A 20,979-nucleotide genomic window follows, 5' to 3' on the forward strand; every position below is an offset into this window, starting at 1 on the left:
CATTATTTATTTGTTCAACACAAAATCTTGGAAATCTGCTTTGCGGTTTTCTTGGTTCTGTTTTCTCGCATCTTCATTAGACACTCAATAGTTTCTGAAGATGTTGAGTAATATGGGTAAATATATTTTAGCTTTTTTATTTAAAAAAAAAAAAAAGGGAGGGGAGAGAGGAAATGAGTGTTCAATAAGGAACACAACAACATTCAAAGTACTTAGAGCCAAATTAATTGAGTCTATTTTAGTTTGATGTATCCCTTAAGTAATTACATTTATTGCCAAATGGATTTTATTTGCACTTTAATCTTTCTCGAAATGTAATTATGAAATGCTTGCTTTACTATTCACTGCATACATCATAGAAATATGCTTTTGGAATAATCACACCGGCATTACTCTGTAGTCTACAAGAGGAGATTTTTTGGGTGGTGGTACACAATCCATTCTTGAATTTTTTTAGATGATATATATTGGCTTTCATACTTTATTTTAGAATCAAGAAGCTCTTAACAGAGCTACTAGATATCTGAACAATTAATAATGAAGATATTGATCCTTTAAATCAACAAAACATTGATCAGTCTCTTCAAGCTATTTCAGCAGCTTCACAAGAAATAAATGCAAGAGCAGAACAACTACAGTCAGAATATTTTGTTCAAGTAGATAGATGCCCGTTTACAGAAGCCATTTCATTAACACAGGAATATGGTTATCCATCAATAAGCGATGTTTTGATAGGACCAGCTATCATTAGTATACCTGAAAATAATGATCCGGAAAAGCGGATATCAATATCAAATTCAAATTCTATTTATCGTAAAAGTTCATCAAGATGATAATGAAGGTAAATTATTAAACTAGATATTAGTAGCTCTAAATGGATTTTCTTTTAGATTTTAGTTTTAAGACGAGCCATTGTTGTAAAAGAGAAGCATAGTGAGTACTTAAGGGGTTTTTTTTATTTGGAATATCAAGCATTATTTTTTCTAACATAGCGAATGCAAGTTTATTTTACCATGGACACTTTTGGATCAGAATAAATTGTATCCTGAAATTCAACACGAATACAAACTCACTTTTCATTTATTCGAAGCTATTAATCAGCTCAATTTTATTCTCTCTGAGGTTGCTGCGACTCTAAGTTTTTCAACACCACTATAAGGCTAACCAATCCATCTAGTGCAAGGTCAAGCAAAGCAAGTTTAGTGATGTGGAAATACTCGGGCATTGAAACCAGTGAGCGCGGTACCTTTAAAGTCTCTTTATAGTTTCGTTTCGATATTCCGTAAATCAATTTGACAACTGCTTAAATAAATACCTCTCTATGGATATGTATCGCTATGTCTCTATTACATATGACCGAATATACATGACCAAACGTATTTGACCAAAGTGACCAAACCAAATTATTTTTTTTTATCAATCTGCTTTCAAAAATAAGCGAGCAAAAAAGTTTCCGATTTTGGGTCAAACTAATCTTTAAAATCCGGCTATTATTTTCAAAAAATCGTGCATTTGACGGTATAACCACTATATGTGATGATGGCGGCTTATTTGTCGCGGTTTTCATTTTTATTTATATCAGATTAATCAAGTACAATTTTTTGTAAGGGTATATTTAAAGATTATGCATACTTTGCACAACCTTATCCATTTGATTGTCAAGTGTATTAGGTGAAATAGGATCATTTGTCTCTATACGCGTCTTTATCATACGAAGTGCTTCATGTAACGTGTTTCCTGTATCTAATAATGGTAAGCTTCATGATATAGTTTAAACAAGATAAACTTACTGTCAATTGAGCTAAGGAACCTAATTAACTCTTTGCAAAGTTCATAATTATTTTCATCCAACGCTTTATTTAATAAGCGCATAGTGTCCTAAATGACATAGAACTGTTAATCCTCTTCTATCATAAGCAATACTATTACTTACTTTTTCTGCTACAGCCAAAGGCTGCATTGTTTGTAGAATTATCAAATAAGACGTTGCAGTATGCAATCTACCTTCTTCTAAACATATCTATTACAGAAAGGAAGAAAAACGTTAGGTCAAAAAGGCACAGGGAGTTATCTTTCCGTATACCTCAAACAGATCTTTTGGTTTACCGACTACAGAGAATAAATGTTCCCATAAAGCCACTTCAGTCTTTCTAGCACAACTTACAATCACATCCAGTGCATGTCTAAACTGATCTAAAAATTTAATAACAAGCGGCAAAATAGCAGCTAAACGATTTGAGATAAGTAACATGTTACTTATTATAGCTTTAAACATTACCATCTTTTAGATCTTGTCCTGCTTCTTCTTCTAAAACAGTATGCAACAATATTTCTAGCGCATGGCCAAAATAGACATATTTTTCATAGGCTCTAGCAAATGTGATAGCATCTTGCTCCAAATCGATTTGCAATAAATGTCGAAAGATATGGTGCAGAAACAAATGCATCTACAAAGAAGATTCTAGTTAGTATATGTTTGGCAGTTCACTAGACTTTTCCTTCCTACCTTTGGACTCATTTTAAATAAAACAAGACCCAATGCAGCGTTATACGATACATTTTGCTCAATACCCACAATGATTCCCCCTTCCAGTAGAATGGCTATAATATAGTAAGCACTTTGTATGTCGTATATAAAACGAGTTCTTTACATATCGGATAAAAATCAAGTGGCATGTAAATTGCTTCCTTATTCAAGTTTTCAAGGTCATCTATCCTCCACCGGGTACGAGTCTCGGTTAGTGGAGGGGATTCTGGCTCATGATCCATGTGATAACCAAGTGTGAATGGCCTACCAACATCATGCCTTGGTGATAGGTATCCAGGAGTCGTGGGTGTAGTAGGCTCACTCTCGGAATAAATATTACTGCTCACTTCAAATTCATCAGGAAGTAAGAAGTTAGTAAATACTTTTAAGCCCCGTCCATTCATGATCCAAAGCGACGTTCTTAAATTTTCGACACTTCGCTTCCCTATCCAATAATACTCTGTGTTTTGTGACATAATGTAAGCTTTAAATGGGTTGGATGAGGCTGAACCCAAATCTTCAGTTTCTTGCTATAATGTATTCATTAAAATCCTGTGTTTTTTGTATGTTTATGCTTACGTTTGAACAGAGTATAATGAGTTTTCCACCAACAAGTAAAAGGATATTTGAAGAAATGACGTCCTCAATTGACCTGAGTTGATCTTTTATCATATCAATAAGTAATTGAGTATAAAATAAGTAGTGTATTTTTACCTCCATAAAAGAAATGAAACAAGCTGATGCTTCTTACTTTTGATACGCAAGTGACTATTCCATTGAATGATATCCTTCTTATGAGTTCCAATCTTGTAAAGCTTGTGTGTTTGTTTATTGTAGTACTATAGTTGTTTCCCAAAATAATATTATACACATTCAATACATTTTCCAATGTGTACACAAGCAGAAAATCACCACAAAGCGCAATATAAACGGGAGTATTGAGAGGTACTTCAGTGTATAGTACGTAATGATTGTCTAGGTTATTATCACGAGAATATAATCGTATCTATTATATACAAGATCATTAGTTACTTTATCATAGAGTAAAGCTATTCTTGTACTTCATAAGTCTTTTGTTGGATGTTTTCACACGATACAATGAGTATGGTTTTATACCAAACTATACCTCCTTTTACAAGGAAGCTTTGTTCTTGTTGTTGATTACCAAATAACTTCCATCTATTTGAGATAGTATTGTAATGAGCAAATCCTCGCTTACCAGCAACAGCAATATAATTTCCATCTGAACTGATGGATGAATAACGAATAGGCCAATTATCTGTTATGTATAGAGCAGGATACTAAACATATGTTAATATAAAGAACACTAAAAATAAACAAATTTAATACTTGTATATGTGTCCAGGCTACAGCTGCTGGATCAATGGCTGTACTATTTTCTTGATAATCACGACTATTATTATATAATAGCATTCTATCATCCATTTGTAACAACCCTCTTTTAGCATTATCCTGAGAAAGACAAACAAAAAAGGAGATTAATTCTTTTGGCACAGAATAGCTTTAAGCATAATCTTACAGAGTGCAAATATGATGTTAAAGCCGATTTAACAAATGGAAGTGTAAACAAGTTAGACGTGTTTGCTTCATCTGTTGATAAAACAAACAATTGATGATTTCCAGGCCCCCAAAACTAGGTTATCGAGTAAATACGTGCACTAATGTATTTTGTCTATACTTACCAAGGATCGAACACCTTTCATATATGTATCTTTTAGGCTATATCACCTTGCAATTTGAGTATCTGTTAAAATTCACTTCAAAACTATCTTACTTTTCTTCTTCAGAGGCTTCATCTAATTCGTTAGAAGCAAACAGCATACTTCCATACACGCTCCAAATTGACAATCCTTGTTCCTTGTACCCAACAGAAATAGCGTGTCCATCTGATGTCCAGCACAGGGAGCTAACTGATCCTACACTCTTTTTCCATGCTGTAAGCTGTAATTTGTGAGAAAGTACAGGTGGTGTAGTATGGCTTTGAGCAGAATAAACATACACTATTCCACTTCTTGTTCCTACTGCAATCAATGAAAATTTAGGATTGATTGATACACTTGTCGCTTTGTCTTCCAAGTGTGTCTGTTCTTTTCCATGAAAGCATACACCTGACCATTGCATTCTGTGATCCGTCGCTGTGGAAATCAATCCTTTGTGTTCACTGTTGTTATTCTTATTTTCAATAAGATATGCTTTCCCTTCACTCGACAACCAAACGTGCAAATTGACGCTTTTCTCATAAAAAACAGACATTACTTGCTCTAACATGAAGTATATAAGACAATTATATAGTCGGCTGTTCATTTTATATACCAGTTTCATTCTTTTCCAGGATATTCATCTTTGATACAAGAAACGATTGTGATTTATTTACTTGATGTGGATTCCAAGAAATACATTGTATAGCTGGAGGCGAATGTGTGACGATAATAAGCGTGTCATCTAAGGAAGTTCCACTAACAAAACATTATATTGTTAAAGCAATTTATATCGCTACACTGCTTACTCTAGTTACCAAACAATACCAGCATCCACTCGAATAGCTAATCTGAATCTCAATAACATTGTCCTAGGCCCTTTACCCTCGCCTGGTCCATTCATTATCGCATGGGTTGAATTAGGAAAGTTGAATTCAAAGGAGTGCTGATCATATGTTAAAACTGAATACAATAACAAGTAATTCTTCGAAGTCTACAAAATATAACATTTTTATTCTCAAATTACCATATGGTCTTTCCTCTTCTACTTCTTACCTTAATGGCTATATGTGTTGTATCAGGCTTCCACATCACATCTATATTCTCGCCAAACTCATCAATATGGTTCAAAGACCGTTCAACAAAGGATAATATTGTTGCTGGCTTATTATTCGAACCTATTTTAATATATTACAAATTCTACATATAAACAAGGGTAGTAGACTGTCGACGAACCTTCACAGACCAAAGATAAAGCGCTGTACGAGTACAAGTAATGAAAAAAGACGTGTTATGAGACGGCTGAAGAGAAATAATACTGGAGATTCCTGAAAAATTAACATCCTCCTTTTTGTCACTTTTTATTGTAGAATCAAGCGAAAGTTGATTTACAATCCCGTTAAGCCAATACATGTTTAGTTTAAAAGAAGAAAAAGAAATGTTTACACAACTGCACTACTTTTTTAAGATCTTTGCAAAAGTCCGACACTTCTTGTTAGTAAAGCAGACTGTTTTATTATTCAATATCTACTTCATCTTCCATGAGCTGATCACCAATAAATTTTTGCACTTCTTTCCAGTGGAGTCTATGTTGATTTCCTGTATCACGCTCTCTTATTGTCACAGATTGATCTTCTAAACTTTGGTAATCGATAGTTACACACCAGGGAGTACCGATCTCGTCGTGTCGATAATAACGTTTACCAATCTTTAGTTTCTGGGACTCAACCACAGAGTACCAACCATTGCGTCGTAATGATTTGGCGACTTTTTGTGTCAAAGGTAAGAATTCAGGTTTACCTGTCAAAGGCATAACCGCACACTTAATAGGGGCTAAACGAGGATGCAATTTAAGTACACTTCTGGGAGGCTGCTTCCCGCTTTCATCTTCAATTTGGTGGAATGCATCACAGAGGTAAGCCAACATGGCACGGTTTAATCCACATGAGCTTTCTACAACATGAGGCACGTAGCGTGTTGGACTTGATGGTATCAACTCTGAATTATATTCACCAGATGCCTTGACAGCATCAGACACGCTTGGGTTTTCATCTTCAATTTCAAATTTGGCGCCACTGTTCTTTATGTGTTGATTCAAATCGTAGTTTCCTCTGTGCGCAACACCTTCTACCTCTCCCCAACCCCAAGGAAACATATATTCAACGTCTGTGCAACCAGTAGCATAATGAGCCATTTCATTCGTTTCGTGATCTCTTTGTCTAAAGTTTTCTGGATGGCATGAATGCTCTAACCACCATTTAAATCTTTCCTCACGCCAATATTTGAAGTAGTGCATTGATTCCCATGGTTTGACAAAGTATTCAAGCTCCAGTTGCTCAAACTCAGGTGTTCTGAAGATACCATGCTCTAAACGAATTTCATTCCTAAAGGACTTGCCAACCTGTGCAATACCAAAAGGTGGCTTTGTTTTCATCGTACGCATTACTTGTTCAAAATTAACAAAAACACCCTGTGCTGTTTCAGGTCGAAGATAAACAGTAGATGGTTTCAACACGTCATCCACAGCTTTTCGAATAGCTGTTTGTGTATCATCTATATGTTCCTGTGTTGTTTGAATGACACGATCAATAGGATCAATAGGATCCAAGAATGTCTTGAACATTAAGTTAAATGGTCTGCTTGGTGTTAAGAAGGGTGAATTGGTATTAGGTTCGACATATCCATTGTAACTAATTGTTAAAGGTGTTGCGGATGCATCAATCATTTCAAACACAATGTTTCCACTATTTTCAAGTGGCTTGCATAAAGTGGAACTTTGGACATGCAATAAGACGGTCTTTCCCTGAACAGTTAATTTGATACCTGGTGCAATTTGTTCTTGAATCGTCTTTTGCCATAACTGGGCAACCTCTTTGTTAGGTGCAATCAGGGGTATATTTCCATTCTTATCCAAAGTCAGCTCAGGTGCTTTGTCAGGTCTAAAGCGTTCTTTGGTCAAAGTGCAATCGACAAGTAAATCTGTAAATTCATCAACATGTCCAGAAGCTTTAAGTACAGGGTGAGGCGTAATGATGCTCGTATCAATGCCAACAACATCGTCTCTATAATAGACATTGCGTTTCCACCAGGAATTAAGAATATTCTTTTTCAGCTCGACACCTAAAGGTCCATAGTCGTATGCGCCTCTTAAGCCTCCATAAATTTCGGCTGATTGGTATAAAAAACCTCGACGACGACAAAGATCTAATAACGAACGAAATCTTTGGGCCATTATAGATCAAAAAAACCTCACACTGACCCCCCTGAGGAAATCAAAAAAAAGTTGAATTACACACACAAGTCACGAGTCTAACATTGATTTTACTTTTTCTTTCCTCTCTTTTTCATTGCAATGGTAGATCGCAAAGGGACTCAGAAAATCACTATTCCAGAAAGCTGCAAGCTCTATGAAATGATTCAATATCAGTGCGAAGCAAATTTTACCAGAATAGAATGTAGTCCTTTTGTGCGACTTTTTTTAAGGTAATTTATCACATAAAACACATAAACTACTGATATAATAAAAAAAAAAAAAATAGATGTGATAACTTACCAACTGTGGAAGTGACACCTGAATATGATCAACATGGCGACCCCATAACAAGGTAAGAATATTGCTTAAAAGTATCACATCATATTTATTTATTAATCTTTTTCTTTTTGTGATAGCATAATACCACCCAAAGATGATAGATGCAAGAATAATCAGCCGCTGTAATCATAACATCATATATACCATTTAATTTTGCTTCATGTATCTGTAGTTCCTTAAGTTTTCCCCTAATTCTTTGTTTATGTGATTAATCACTTTAATGAAAAAACCTATAAAAGCGTCAAAAAAATACCATGTTTTGTTTTTATATACGGATTTATTATGCGTCAATTTTCTATTTTATTAGTCGGCATACTTAATTGGATGACATACATTGTAATATGTCAGGAGAACAATAAACTTAAGCCCAAGGATGTTCTTCAAGATTCATGGAACTATATTACCTCCCACCTTCCTAGTCCAGATGCACAAAGCACCGTAAAAAATCAGGGAAATGGTATCGTGCCTGCTATGGGAATATTTGCTGATGGAAATGCAAATATCCCATTGATTGCTCTCCAGTCAGAACCGCAATCCGCTGTTCAATCTACTGCTCAACTTGTTCCTGAATTCATCGCTCAACCTGCTACCATTCAACCAGCTGCTGAACCTGCTTCTCAGCCTGTTGCTGATTTGCCTACACAATTTACTACTGATTCTATTGCTCAATCTTCTAAGTCCGCATCCCAAATCAACGCTTTGGGCAATGCCCCTCCCATGGACTCAGGCACTCAAAATACTGTTTCTCCTGCTTCTGTTGTTGCACCTATGGCACCGGCAACTCCCATTCCACCCATCTTACCTACTCCACCTGAGTTTCCTTCTATCCAACCAGCTCCTGATACTGGTAAAATAATGCCGGAAGTAAACAACATGCCTCCAGTGGCCGCTCCTGTGGTTCCCGTAGCAACTTATTCTCCTCCCTTACCGCCTTCTCCTCCAAGCCCACCTAGCATTGAACCCACTGTTAGCCCTACTTTCCTTCCTAGTTCATCCAGTGAAGCATTCACATCTACATCAATTTTATCTACTACTAGTACCGCTATAAGCATTAGCAGTACAACTACATCGTTTTCAGCTACACGTTCAGCTCCTCCCGCAGCTTCTCCTAATACTGCTAATCTTATCATTCAAAACAGCAACTTGTCACTTTATTTGGTTTCCTTTTTTCTGATGTATGTACTCTTCTTTTAAATCATAATGTATGATACTCTTTGATTAATAATAAAAAAATTTTCTTTTGAATGCATGTATGCTTTCATGATCTTTATTATTACAAATCTAATATTATATTACAAAAAGATAAAGAATATCTTTAATTGATTGCAAAGGATTCACCACAGCCGCAAGTGCCCTTTACATTTGGATTATTAAAAACAAAATGTTCTGATAGTTTGTCTTGAACAAAATCCATTTCTGATCCTAATACTGTAATTAGTGCTTTTGAATCAACAAGCACAGTAACACCTAATTAATGATTAGAAAAAGAAAAAATACACAAATGAATAATTATTTGCAATTTACCATCCTGATTAACAATTTCGTCAAATTTGCCTTTTGCATCTGTAAATTCTAAAGTATACGAGTTCCCAGAGCAACCTTTTTGTCTGACACCAACTCTCAAATACTTAGGTGTAGGTCCATCGGTCAAATTCTTCAAGCGAGTAATGGCAGCAGGTGTCTAACAGGGGGGAAAGATTAAATGGATGTTTTAAAAATGCTGAGATAACGTACTAGAGTCAAAGCTGCTTTTCGTAAACGCAGCCGAGAGCTTGCCGCAGACGTCTTTAGAGATTCAGTAGCTACTTGTTTTACAATGGCGCCAATAGGCATTATCAGTTTTTCTTTTTTATCTTGGGAAAAAAGAAAAAAAAAAAAAATACTACTGCGAATTAAATGCAGTTCTACCACAATCTGATTGGTGGCTAGATGGACCCTTTTCCTTTAAAAGCAATGAAGGTACACATTGCTTTTGCCGTAAGAACTAATTCTTTTACAAAAAAATTAACATTTGCACTTTGTTTTACATTAAACAAAGTAATTAATAGCAAAAATATCAAATGAATCGGTGCTTTTATTATTCTCTGCTTTATTGGGAAGAGCTAACTTTTAGAAACACATAATCATCATTTTGCAGATGTTGCTTTTCAAAAGCATACTATTTCGTTTATTATTAAACTATGTAAACTCTAAATTATTTAAATTGAGTTTCTCTTATTCACGTATAGCCAAGATTAAAAGCACTGTGCAAGCTTGAATGACGATAATCATATCTTACAACGCATTGATTCGTTGCTTCCCAAGTTTCCATGTGTCTAGAAGAAAAACAGAATTTATTCTCCTTTGGATTAACGTTAGATGATTTTATCGGTTTCTATGTAAGCTAATTAAAAGTAGAAAGATGTACATTCTCAGTCGTTCCACTTGTCATCAAAATTCATGATTTAGCATACATTTGAAAGCATATCCTCAAGGAGAAACAAGAATTAACATCAACAATATTAGTATAACCCTAAAAAATTCATATTCAAGAAATTAACTTAAAAATAACATGCCAAATTTCTTCTTGAAAAGAATTCCAGATTACTTATTAAAATATGTACGGTTGTTATAAGCATTAATTTAATTTGTCTTTTTCTACGGGTCTTTTAGTGATACAATACCACGCTCGTTTAGGATAGTGAGATAAATATTATTGGTATTTTAATAATATACTAATAAAGCACTATGTTAGGAATTAATAGCCCTCATTGTTATTTACATTTCCTAAAATGTAAATTCTTTTACTTTTGAACAGAAAGCTGTCATTATGAGATACTTTTTCTATAAAATTAATCTTGTTTACATCACCCAATAAGTCTATGACTGAAATTAAGCTTGAAATATATACTATATGATATACCCTCCCTTTGCTTTTCATACAGCTTGAACTCCACTGTATATACTATCAATATATTGACAATAAATCTCCTTATCAAACGCTTCCCACCCAATTTTTATGTTTTCTTGTAGTTCACGAGCATCACTAGCTTTTTATTCATAAAGAACTAAATTCAATTTGAATGTCTTCATAGATTCTCGAATATGTTCAAATCAAGAGTGATTTTCTGTGTGTTGCTAACAAAAGAAGTGCCTATCAGATTTATGGCAATAATCAGAATTATAAATCGAGATTGTTACATTAATACCTTGTTTGCATTAATATCGATCCTTTAAGAGTCCTTTTGGTTGGACATTGAAGCATAGGCTTCTTAAAGCATTCAGAGATATTTATATTGAAGACAAATCGTTGCTGGACCAAATCAGTTACTAATTGAAATAAACCTTGATGCCAAAGATATGAGTCATTTTGGATTACTAATAAAAGTTGTACCTTGCATATAATGTCAGACATAAGTAATAACTTAAATACAGAATATAGTATCAATAAAGATTATTATATTAAATAATAAAGAAGTACTTCATGATGTATATAAATAAACTAGCTTAAGATAATATTAAATATCTACTACAATTAATAAAATAATCCTAGAATAAACCTTCTTCAAGTAGATATGTTTACTTAGAAAACTAGATCTATCCTCTTGAGTTGCTTTTATTAAGAAAATAATATCAAAAGCGCATTCTACCCAACAGTAAGTAGTCAACAGCGCACTGGAATTACTTTGTTTTTTCTTCTTGAGTAAAATACTACTGGATTAAACTCATTCTTAACTCAGTAGATACGGATGCTTTATCTATTCACAAATTAAATTGAAATAAAAACCATTCTTTTCATAATATATACCCTTTTATTTACTGATTATTTTTTTTTGTTTGATATACTTTTTGTATTGATTACGAAGCACCTCTGCATTTTTGAATTGAAATAACTTTAATTCGATGCCTTTGGAATAGCACGCCAACCAATCCATTCATTCAAACCCTTTTTGCTTCCTAGTTTCCACATAATTCTCTACAAGTATCATACTGATAGGGTATATGAAGTATCAGTCTCAGTCATCAAGACATAAACAACATAAAAATAAAAGTGCTTACCTCCGAAAAGTAAAGCAATCATCGATTGCAGCCTAGTTCTGCTTCCTTTTCAGAAGAGAACGGCAATAGTTTTATTAACAGTATGGAATTGACTGTTGTTTAGAAAGGCTTAATGAAGCCGGGAGTATGACCATGTCCATAAATGAAAGAGCAAATAGCGAAAGAAGAAGACCAGAGAGCGAGACAATAAGTTTTTTTTTTCTTTTTACGCATGTTGTTTTTAAACTGAAAGGAAAAAAAAAAAAAAACGATGAATAAACAAAACAAGTCTTCCATTCACTCTTTTTAAATGTCTTCTTTTCTTGGAACACGACGCGTACCCCTATTGTATCATTTTTTATCTTATCAGGTCAGTTATGATGCAAAAATTGATTGTTCTTTAGCATTTTCTTGAAGCAACTTATGCAAAAAGAGGATAAGGTATAAATGTAACTCTCACATCAAAGTTCAAAACTACATCTGCCTCTTCTATATGATTAGCAAAGAAGCAAAGAAATGCCCCTTTTTTTATAGCTTTCTAGAAGGAACTTGAAATAAGATTTACCTTCTCAGGGTTTGAACATTTATCACACTTTTTTTTTTAGTTTGATGTTGAACAACAAAAAGGCTTTATGTAGTGTACCTCATATCTCTTTCTATTCTTTAATATGGTCTTCGTATTCTTCTTTCTCAGCCCTTTCTCAGTTTCAGCGTTAACATCATTGATACTGTTGGCACAAGATGAATTTTTAGATTTTACTTGTATAGATAAATCATGCTTTATTTTCCCAAAGAAAAACAGAACAAAGTAAAATGATAGGGGCTAGTAAACTTCGGCTATATCATAATTAGTGTGGTAGATCAAAAGGCTATTGTAAAAGAGGATGGCAAGATATTTCTAATCAGCTCTCCCTTAGCCTCTTGTAGCAAAATATCTCCATTTGCATTCGTTAAAAACCCGTGACTACACAGAAGAAGGAGCATATTAAACACCTTAAATCCATAATTGAAATGTAGTCTGAAACATCAACATGGGCATTATTGAGAACATCGATGAAGTGGTCTTTTATCTCTGGTTCCAAATCCTTTCTTATAATTTGGTTTATATGAGCAGTAAAGGCTCTAGTGGGCTCTAGATTTCGATGAGAAGCAAAGATCTCTTTCAGATGAGAAGGCGTCGTAGGAACAGAGGATTCAGGTGTAGCAAGGTCAGAGAACTCAGAAGAAGCAGACTTAGAGAGATTGCGGACAGCAGATTGACCTTGGACTTGGCTTAGGATGATATCAAACATTTCATTGACATGGTCAACCCAGTACTGATAGCCTTTTTTTTGCTTAGAATTTCTCTTGATATACTTTTCAATAGTACCAGAAGGGTAATCATAGCTTTTTTCAGCTTCAGTAACCATTCCTCTTTCTAGTCTTTTGGCCATCAATAACGTGTTTTTAAGACCTTCTACATTTTCATTTTTTTCCAAGACATCTGCTACTTTTTGAACCAGTCTTTTTTGAAGCTCTTCTTTTAACGCATTAAGTAATAAACTATCATCTTCTTGCTTTCTTTCTTTTCGTGCTCTTTTCGTGCTTGGTCTTGGTTCGACATCTCCACTAGTTGGTCGCTTGTTTGTAGAGGTCACCCTGAAAGAAGGTGCTATGTTTTTTTGAGGTTCCTCAAAACTATACGTGAATCTTTGAGCTTTCTTTTTGAAACGAGACATTCTAAAAAACATGTATTAGTTTGATTTTTTTTTTTCAAGGCATATATGTCAGATTTGAGAAGCTTTCAAAATGGCATACAAATTACAAAATACTTGGATATGGAAATACCTGATAGCGTTTATAGTATAGTAAAAAAAAAGAAGGAGAAAAGCTGAATAATAAGAAATACTTGTAAAAGATAGATCAAAAAGGGTGTTTTGGATCAGAAACGCAACACGGGAAATGTTGTTAGAGATAGCAAACTGATAAATCAAATGAGTCAGATTCTAGATATCTTACCTAAGCGCCACGTAAAGTTAATCGCCATAAACAAATACAATAGAAAAAAGGCGCTTTAAGAAGCGCGCTATCATTTTTAAATATCCAGGCACAGTAATAATGTTCTTTCAAGTCCTTATATTGAAGTATAATGAACATCAAAAAGTCATCTCTCTACAAGCCCAATATATTCTAAAAAGGAATGATCAACAAGTTTACTTCAACATAAGGTCAAGATAATGCAATAGTTACAATTAGAAAAACATATACATACCCTGGCACCGCGCAAGCTCAAAGAGGACATAACTAGATTTTGAATAAAGAAGCCTATCAAGGTACTCTATTCGGATTCACTTAATATTTATATTTTAAAGTTAGGGTTTTGTGGTCTTTACAAAAGTTATATTACTCTAAGTTATTATTGGTACAATTCTTAATCAGAGACTATGATTTATTTCTATTTTGTAAGCTTCTATAGCTCTTAGCTTTAAGGTAATCTTTGCTAAATGCATGTGTATAATGATAATAGTATTAACCAAATAATCACAAGTGTCAGTATCATTTCTATGAACAAAGGAACAAAAATTAAATATAGAGATAACCCAATGGAAAAACAATAGGATATACCTTCCAAATAAAAAATACGCAAGCGAACCTTTAAATCATCGATCCCAACCCAAAACCCAAGCCAAAAGAAGTCCAGATTATTCTGCATCTCAAGACAAAGAAATTATGATCAAGCGCCTTAAAATAGAATATATAAATATACACAAAGATTACATTTTAATAAAGGACATCTTTCTTTCTTCTAAAAAGGATCCTAATATTTCAAATCTATTTTGGGGTTACCAATTTTATAAGAAGACTTACACAAGCACAAGTAAACTAGAAAGAACTTTTCGACTAAAAATAAAAATAAGTTCGACCAAGCTGCAATCGTACGGTTGCCGGAATGAAGACGAAAGATGTGGTATTAGCTCTCTGAGCCGCGCTTTTTTATTCGTAGTTTTAACTTTTTAAACAATAAAATACAAAACTTTTTATAAATCACTGTTCTTCATAACTTTCTAAGCCGCGCATTCGTGGAACAAGATATGAACAACATTGAACACAATGACAATGTGGCACAAGATCAGCAAAGTATCAACCTCACACCCGAACAACTGGAAACACTCTTCCAACAATTCGCTGCAAGACTTAAGACAGAAGAGAAAGGACGAGGAGAAAGAACAATACTCCCATACCAGATCATGGCCGAAATGGACGAAACTCCATCATCTGAGATGCGTACAACCATTAAAAAATACGCAAGAGATGTCCCCCTATATGAAGGGTGAAACTGGACAGCATCAGAAACTACCAACAAGATCTTCATTCCCGAAACAATGAGAATCAAGGTTCCTCAGGGAAAAATGAACAAGATTATGCAACGCTCCAGACAAGCCATGAAGACAACAACCAACAAGTCATGCCGTTGGATAGCAAGTTTAATAGGGAAAATGACTTCTGTAGTCCTAGCAATAGGTGAAGCTCTTTTACATGTTTGACATCTTCAAAGAGAGCTCACAAAGAGTCTGAGGATGAACGGCTACAAGAACTGGGAAGGACCTTGTGTACTGTCAACACACAGCCTACAAGACTTACAATGGTGGGAAAAATGGTTGACGATCAATAATGGTCTGCCTATCCATTTGACACCCCCGAAAAGCCTCACGCCCACACTGACAATCCATGTGGATGCCTCCAACACGGGCTGGGGAGTGAAGTCAAATGTAATGGAAACCTCGGGATTCTGGACAGAGGAAGAAAAAGAAACTTCCATCAACGTGAGAGAACTTCAAACAATTTATTTTGCTTTGAAGCTGCACGCAAGAAACGCAAAAAATTCCACAATTCACATATTCTCAGACAACAAAACAGCATTGAAATATGTAACGAAAGCAGGAGGGACAGCATCATACCTGCTTCAATCACTTGCACTTCAGATACAAGATATCACGAACATGTTCAATTTGACAGTAATATACAGTCATATTCAGGGAATCAAGAATATACAAGCAGACCAATTGAGTCGACGTCAAATTCCGCTTTACGAATGGAAACTACCAAAGAGATGGTTCAAAAAAATTGTAGCCAAATGGGGTCCTCGTTCAATAGATGCATTTGCGACGAGACAAAACAGGCAAGTGAAAACATTTTGGAGTTGGATGCCGGATCCGGAGGCAGCGGCGACAAATGCATTCAGTCAGACCTGGCCTTTGAAAGGTCTATATCTAAACCCACCTTGGAAATTAATACCCAAGGTATTGCATCACTTCAAGAAACAGGAAACACGAGAAGCAGTACTGGTAACACCACTATGGACGGCTCAATACTGGTACCCAATGGTACTACAGATGATGAAGGGACCACCAATAGTAATGAAACTAAGCAAGAAGTGGTCTCTAGCCGCCTGGAGGCTATACAAAAAGGACAACGCAAGCTTACAACTTGGGTTGGCAACGCTGGGAAAGATGGTGTAATTCTCAAATACCTCCAATAGATCCTTTAGTTTACAACATCAAGAGCCTGGTAGAATTCTTTGTCTCATTTCAACACATGTCAATACAACAATTGAAGGTATATAGAGCAGCAATAGCATCAGTATTTCGCCAAATACATCCAGATCAACCTCCAATCGCAAGCAATCCATTTATCCACGACTTCTTCCAAGCTAAGATGAAAATGACAATAAGGATACCAAAGGAACATCAAATAGAAACCTGGGACTTAAATATTCTGATTGATCACATAAAAAATAACTATCTTAACAAAGATTGGCTTACCATTGAACAACTTCAACAAAAAACGATTGTTCTCTTATGTATTGCAACAATGTGGAGACCAAGATCGGATATTGGCACGTTACAACATCGAGATATGCACTTCAAACGGACAAATGATGGAGATATCATTGGAGCTGCCTTGTATATACGAGCTCCAAAAGAATCACATGTAAAACACTCCATTTTGGGGACTTTGCAGGAAAAGAACATGTGTCCAGTTTTCACGCTATATCAGTTCCTAGAAAAATCCAGGGACTTGAGAAAAACACTGCCTGTAGAGCATACAGCTTCCTTAGCTTACTTGGGAAATCCAGAGCAAGTACGATCAATACAACCGACAACAATAGCAAATATTCTCAAACAAATCATGCAAGCAGCAGGTATCGATACAACAGTATTTGGTCCACACTCTATTAGATCAGCTTCCAGCACAAAGGCCGTACAGATGGGTCATAAAATTGACGATGTCAAAAAACATGCACATTGGAGTCTGTCGGCCGACACATTTGAACAATTTTATTATAAACCAGCTCATCAGATACACAATAGTAGAGATATCACCAACTCAATTTTTTCTGATTCTGAAAACAATACCACATCTGGAGTCGACATGGAGGCAACCAAGGTTGGATTAGGTACGACATACAATCGTACGGTTGCCGGAATGAAGACGAAAGATGTGGTACAACCCACACCTTGGTATAGAAAATTTATTTAGACAATTTAACCCACCACAAAAAAAAAAAAAAAAAAATACATACATACGTATACATGTACTAAGGAATTATACACATCTTTCAACCACTAAACAAACAGAAAAAATTTCAAACACACGGCAAGAAAGTTATGAAGAACAGTGATTTATAAAAAGTTTTGTATTTTATTGTTTAAAAAGTTAAAACTACGAATAAAAAAGCGCGGCTCAGAGAGCTAATACCACATCTTTCGTCTTCATTCCGGCAACCGTACGATTGCAGCTTGGTCGAACTTATTTTTATTTTTAGTCGAAAAATTCTTTCTAATTTAGTCGAAATAAAGGTACACAAATGGACGAAATAAACAAGTTCATTTGGTCGAAATGAGACGTCAATTTTGGTCGTAATTTAGTTGCCGGTTTGGTCGAAATTGAAGTGGAAATACAGTTATTCTGGGCATATGTGACTTTTTTTATTTTTTTGCTGCCGTCATTTGAGGGGCCAATATAAGGGAATGCAAATTCTTGTTGTGACCAAGCATTTTTTCTTTCTTTTGATCATCTTTCGTGGATGGCATTAGGTCTACTTTCGTGGTAGGCATTTTCTTTCTTTTGGTCATCTTTCGTGGATGACATTTTTCTTTCTTTTGGTCATCTTTCGTGGGTGGCATTTTTCTTTCTTTTGGTCATCTTTCGTGGATGACATTAGGTCTACTTTCGTGGTAGGCATTTTGGATATGGATTGCTAATCACCTCCTCGTGGTCATATCTGGACAACTACTATTTCTATGGAAGTAGTAGGCTAAGTATTAGCATTCTGATTAGTTTAATGCTTTTTTTTCTAAATAAATTAAAGTTTACTGTTTATCATTAGTGTCACAAAGACATATAATAGCTTAAAAATGAATGATTTGGATAATTTTATACATTTTTTTTTATGGATGCTTACATGAATGTGGCAACGGAAAAAATCATAATGTGTCTTTCCAGTACTTTTTAATGTTTAGCCATACATGAAATAGGAAAACTCAAAGGTGCTGAATTTCAAAAAAGCTTTATTTTTACAGCAACATCCATATTTAATAAGCATAACTTCAAATTATTTCAGACATCAAGAATAAGTGTAGGAAAAAATAAATAGGAATTTTAAAACACTATATGGTTCTATTAATTAAAGCTTGGTTAAGTGCTGTAATTTTTATTGCTTTAATGGCTTGGGATTTGAATAAGCTTTTTAGATTGGTAATAAAGTTGATAAGAAGATTTGATAAGAGCTTTAAAGGTAGATTCGTTGTTAATAGTGACCACCAGATCTTGTTAAGTTGATCAGACTTGTTTTATAATCAGGTAGCTTGATAAGAGTATTAAAAGGTTTTACAATGAAGATAATTTGCTTCAAGTGACTTGTCTTGCTTGTGTTTTAAGAGTGTTATACCAAAAGATTCAGAGATAAAGAGACTTGATTTATTGGTTATTTATATAAGAAATATCACAAAAAGAAGTTAAGAAAAGTGAAGAGAACTTAAAAAAGTCATAAAAAGGCTGTCCTTTTTATATTCAAAAATATAAAGTTTAAGGAAAGGATTCCTCAATCAGAAATCAAATCCAAAAGAAGAAATAAAGTTGAAATAAAAAATAAAGTTCGAATGAACTTTAAGGTTACAGCATAACCATGACCGTGGCTTGACTTGACCTTATTGTTACTACACTATGTCGACCGACATCAATATCGCTGGGCATTAAAATTTGCTCTTGTGATCATCATTGTTCTCCAGATCCAAAACTTCATCATTTGTACTATAACAATATACACAGATAAATACAGTCCAGCTGGTGGATATTGTCGGTTACAAAAAAGCAGTTGTCGGTCACAAAAATGAAACTGGATATCGTACCTAATTCAATCCTTGTTCTTCATGGTTCTTTCGCTCAACAGTGCTAAGCCACCTGATAAAGGTGACCCACCAACTACCAATGCTCATCCACCAGCGAGCCCCACATCAGTTCCAAAAAAAAAACAACTGTGGTGTTATATTCTAAAGCACACCAACGTCCTGCTAAATCTCGCGAAAGCTTGATACACAGCAATGCCAACTTGACCACTTCATCTGTAATGAGTCCAGATCTTGCGGATTCCAATACACCACCACCTTTAATAATTGAGACAGTCTATTGGGGTGCATCTCAAACACCCAGTAGCATCTTTTTTGACATTTCTTCTCGTAAAGAAGTAGACCGAGCAAGCTATAAATTAGCATTCTACCAGTTCCAAGATTATATTGAGCTAGTTGTTCATAAGTCAGGCTCCAACCGCTACTTGGAAGTAAACTTTGATAAGGATGAGTTTCGTACAGCCGCTTGTACTCATGGCCTTCACTTCGATGATGGGCGAGTTATCATACGCCCTACACTTTGTAGACCGGGCTCGATCATTCGACGAGTCACATTGCAACGTCTACCCTGGTTACGTCCACATAATTTGCAGGAAGGTTTAAGACGCACCTTGTCCAACTATGGCTCTATTCGAGATGTTGGAATTGTCACCGATTCTGAAACTGGTGCTTTCCTTGGATCAGGTTACGCCGTGCTAGATTGCTCACCTGATCCCTCTCAACCTAACCCTTTCCTGGATTTGACCCACGTTATCCCCTGGGTTGACCCAGAAACAACATCAGCCGAAGAAAATTCTATTTTTACTCGTGCTTACTGGAAGGAAATGCCTACTTATTGTAAATATTGCCATGAACTTGGACATAGTGCTTCCAATTGTAAGCAAGCTCCAAGTAACAAGAGAGTTTGTTACTACTGTTTTAAACCTGGACATATCCGCGTTCAATGTCCCGATAAGATTTCGCCTGCCAAAAGACTTCGAGGCTCGACTAAGAAGAAACCCACCATCGATCTTACGGAACATAATCTCAATAACTCATCCACATCGGATAAGATTTCAGAACAATCAGTTCAAGCTAACGATCAGCCTGTTCTCGGGCCACTTAACCTTGATGAAAATGATGTTTCCCTACAAAATACTCATACCATCACGGTGGACATGAATGTAAATACAGATGATTTGACCGAATTACAGAATTCTAATGATTCATCGGAATAATTGGTCGTGGATATGGGCGACATTACTCCTTTGCCCGACAGTCAGCCCGAACTAAAATCAACAGACTCACCTGCAGCAGAATTTGATATCACTATGGATGACAGTGTCTTTCTTGATGATGACGACACAACCCATTCTACTTGGGCAACATCCAATGTAGATATCAGCGCCTTGAATACGGTTGGGGAATTATCCCAAGTTCAAATAACAACAGTACCGGCTATATAAAAACGGTTGAAGAAAACAAAGACTCCAGCTATTGGAGTAAGGAAGAGTGAACGCTTAAAGCGGCCTCCTGTCATACTAGATTTATAATTTTATGATTAATAATAATAATCATCGCAAGGCTTTATCGTTACTCTCTTTGAATGGCAATGGTTTTTTCAAGGTTAGTAACCCATCTTCACGACATCATCTTATACGGTACATTCGTTCAAAATCACCTACTTTTGTTGCTCTTCAAGAGATCGATCAAAGTAGTGATTCATTTCAACATCAAAACATTTTACACCAGCAGTTT

The 20,979-nt window shown here is 35.2% G+C and overlaps 10 protein-coding genes across 10 annotated transcripts; 4 read left to right on the plus strand and 6 right to left on the minus strand.

Annotated features, from left to right (window-relative positions):
- Positions 1–2,044: 2,044 nt before the first annotated feature.
- On the minus strand, positions 2,045–4,669 carry RO3G_14200 (uncharacterized protein; the record flags this gene model as incomplete). The annotated part of the gene is made up of 12 exons (XM_067668784.1): positions 2,045–2,193; positions 2,279–2,447; positions 2,507–2,601; positions 2,652–3,057; positions 3,107–3,179; positions 3,242–3,295; positions 3,424–3,533; positions 3,664–3,828; positions 3,878–3,941; positions 4,117–4,181; positions 4,231–4,267; positions 4,323–4,669. The coding sequence occupies 12 exons, from the start codon at positions 4,667–4,669 to the stop codon at positions 2,045–2,047; spliced, it is 1,734 nt and encodes a 577-aa protein (XP_067524885.1).
- Positions 4,670–4,990: 321 nt separating this feature from the next.
- Positions 4,991–5,337, minus strand: RO3G_14201 (uncharacterized protein; the record flags this gene model as incomplete). Its single annotated transcript, XM_067668785.1, has 3 exons — positions 4,991–5,004; positions 5,131–5,191; positions 5,302–5,337. 3 exons carry the CDS (start codon positions 5,335–5,337, stop codon positions 4,991–4,993), a joined length of 111 nt encoding a protein of 36 aa, XP_067524886.1.
- A 424-nt stretch (positions 5,338–5,761) lies between these two features.
- On the minus strand, positions 5,762–7,477 carry RO3G_14202 (glycyl-tRNA synthetase; the record flags this gene model as incomplete). The annotated part of the gene is made up of 1 exon (XM_067668786.1): positions 5,762–7,477. One exon carries the CDS (start codon positions 7,475–7,477, stop codon positions 5,762–5,764), a length of 1,716 nt encoding a protein of 571 aa, XP_067524887.1.
- Positions 7,478–8,119: 642 nt separating this feature from the next.
- RO3G_14203 (uncharacterized protein) lies at positions 8,120–9,031 on the plus strand (the record flags this gene model as incomplete). The annotated part of the gene is made up of 1 exon (XM_067668787.1): positions 8,120–9,031. One exon carries the CDS (start codon positions 8,120–8,122, stop codon positions 9,029–9,031), a length of 912 nt encoding a protein of 303 aa, XP_067524888.1.
- A 121-nt stretch (positions 9,032–9,152) lies between these two features.
- Positions 9,153–9,670, minus strand: RO3G_14204 (uncharacterized protein; the record flags this gene model as incomplete). The annotated part of the gene is made up of 3 exons (XM_067668788.1): positions 9,153–9,304; positions 9,362–9,518; positions 9,572–9,670. The coding sequence occupies 3 exons, from the start codon at positions 9,668–9,670 to the stop codon at positions 9,153–9,155; spliced, it is 408 nt and encodes a 135-aa protein (XP_067524889.1).
- Positions 9,671–10,551: 881 nt separating this feature from the next.
- Positions 10,552–11,185, minus strand: RO3G_14205 (uncharacterized protein; the record flags this gene model as incomplete). The annotated part of the gene is made up of 4 exons (XM_067668789.1): positions 10,552–10,562; positions 10,625–10,696; positions 10,783–10,862; positions 11,148–11,185. The coding sequence occupies 4 exons, from the start codon at positions 11,183–11,185 to the stop codon at positions 10,552–10,554; spliced, it is 201 nt and encodes a 66-aa protein (XP_067524890.1).
- Positions 11,186–12,804: 1,619 nt separating this feature from the next.
- Positions 12,805–13,572, minus strand: RO3G_14206 (uncharacterized protein; the record flags this gene model as incomplete). Its single annotated transcript, XM_067668790.1, has 1 exon — positions 12,805–13,572. One exon carries the CDS (start codon positions 13,570–13,572, stop codon positions 12,805–12,807), a length of 768 nt encoding a protein of 255 aa, XP_067524891.1.
- Positions 13,573–14,925: 1,353 nt separating this feature from the next.
- Positions 14,926–16,373, plus strand: RO3G_14207 (uncharacterized protein; the record flags this gene model as incomplete). Its single annotated transcript, XM_067668791.1, has 3 exons — positions 14,926–15,164; positions 15,390–15,762; positions 15,861–16,373. 3 exons carry the CDS (start codon positions 14,926–14,928, stop codon positions 16,371–16,373), a joined length of 1,125 nt encoding a protein of 374 aa, XP_067524892.1.
- Positions 16,374–17,023: 650 nt separating this feature from the next.
- Positions 17,024–17,374, plus strand: RO3G_14208 (uncharacterized protein; the record flags this gene model as incomplete). Its single annotated transcript, XM_067668792.1, has 1 exon — positions 17,024–17,374. One exon carries the CDS (start codon positions 17,024–17,026, stop codon positions 17,372–17,374), a length of 351 nt encoding a protein of 116 aa, XP_067524893.1.
- A 2,089-nt stretch (positions 17,375–19,463) lies between these two features.
- RO3G_14209 (uncharacterized protein) lies at positions 19,464–20,459 on the plus strand (the record flags this gene model as incomplete). The annotated part of the gene is made up of 1 exon (XM_067668793.1): positions 19,464–20,459. The coding sequence occupies one exon, from the start codon at positions 19,464–19,466 to the stop codon at positions 20,457–20,459; it is 996 nt and encodes a 331-aa protein (XP_067524894.1).
- Between the last annotated feature and the right edge of the window lie 520 nt (positions 20,460–20,979).

This window comes from Rhizopus delemar, genomic scaffold (assembly GCF_000149305.1).
Source record: "Rhizopus delemar RA 99-880 supercont3.13 genomic scaffold, whole genome shotgun sequence".
Classification (NCBI taxonomy): Eukaryota; Fungi; Mucoromycota; class Mucoromycetes; order Mucorales; family Rhizopodaceae; genus Rhizopus; species Rhizopus delemar.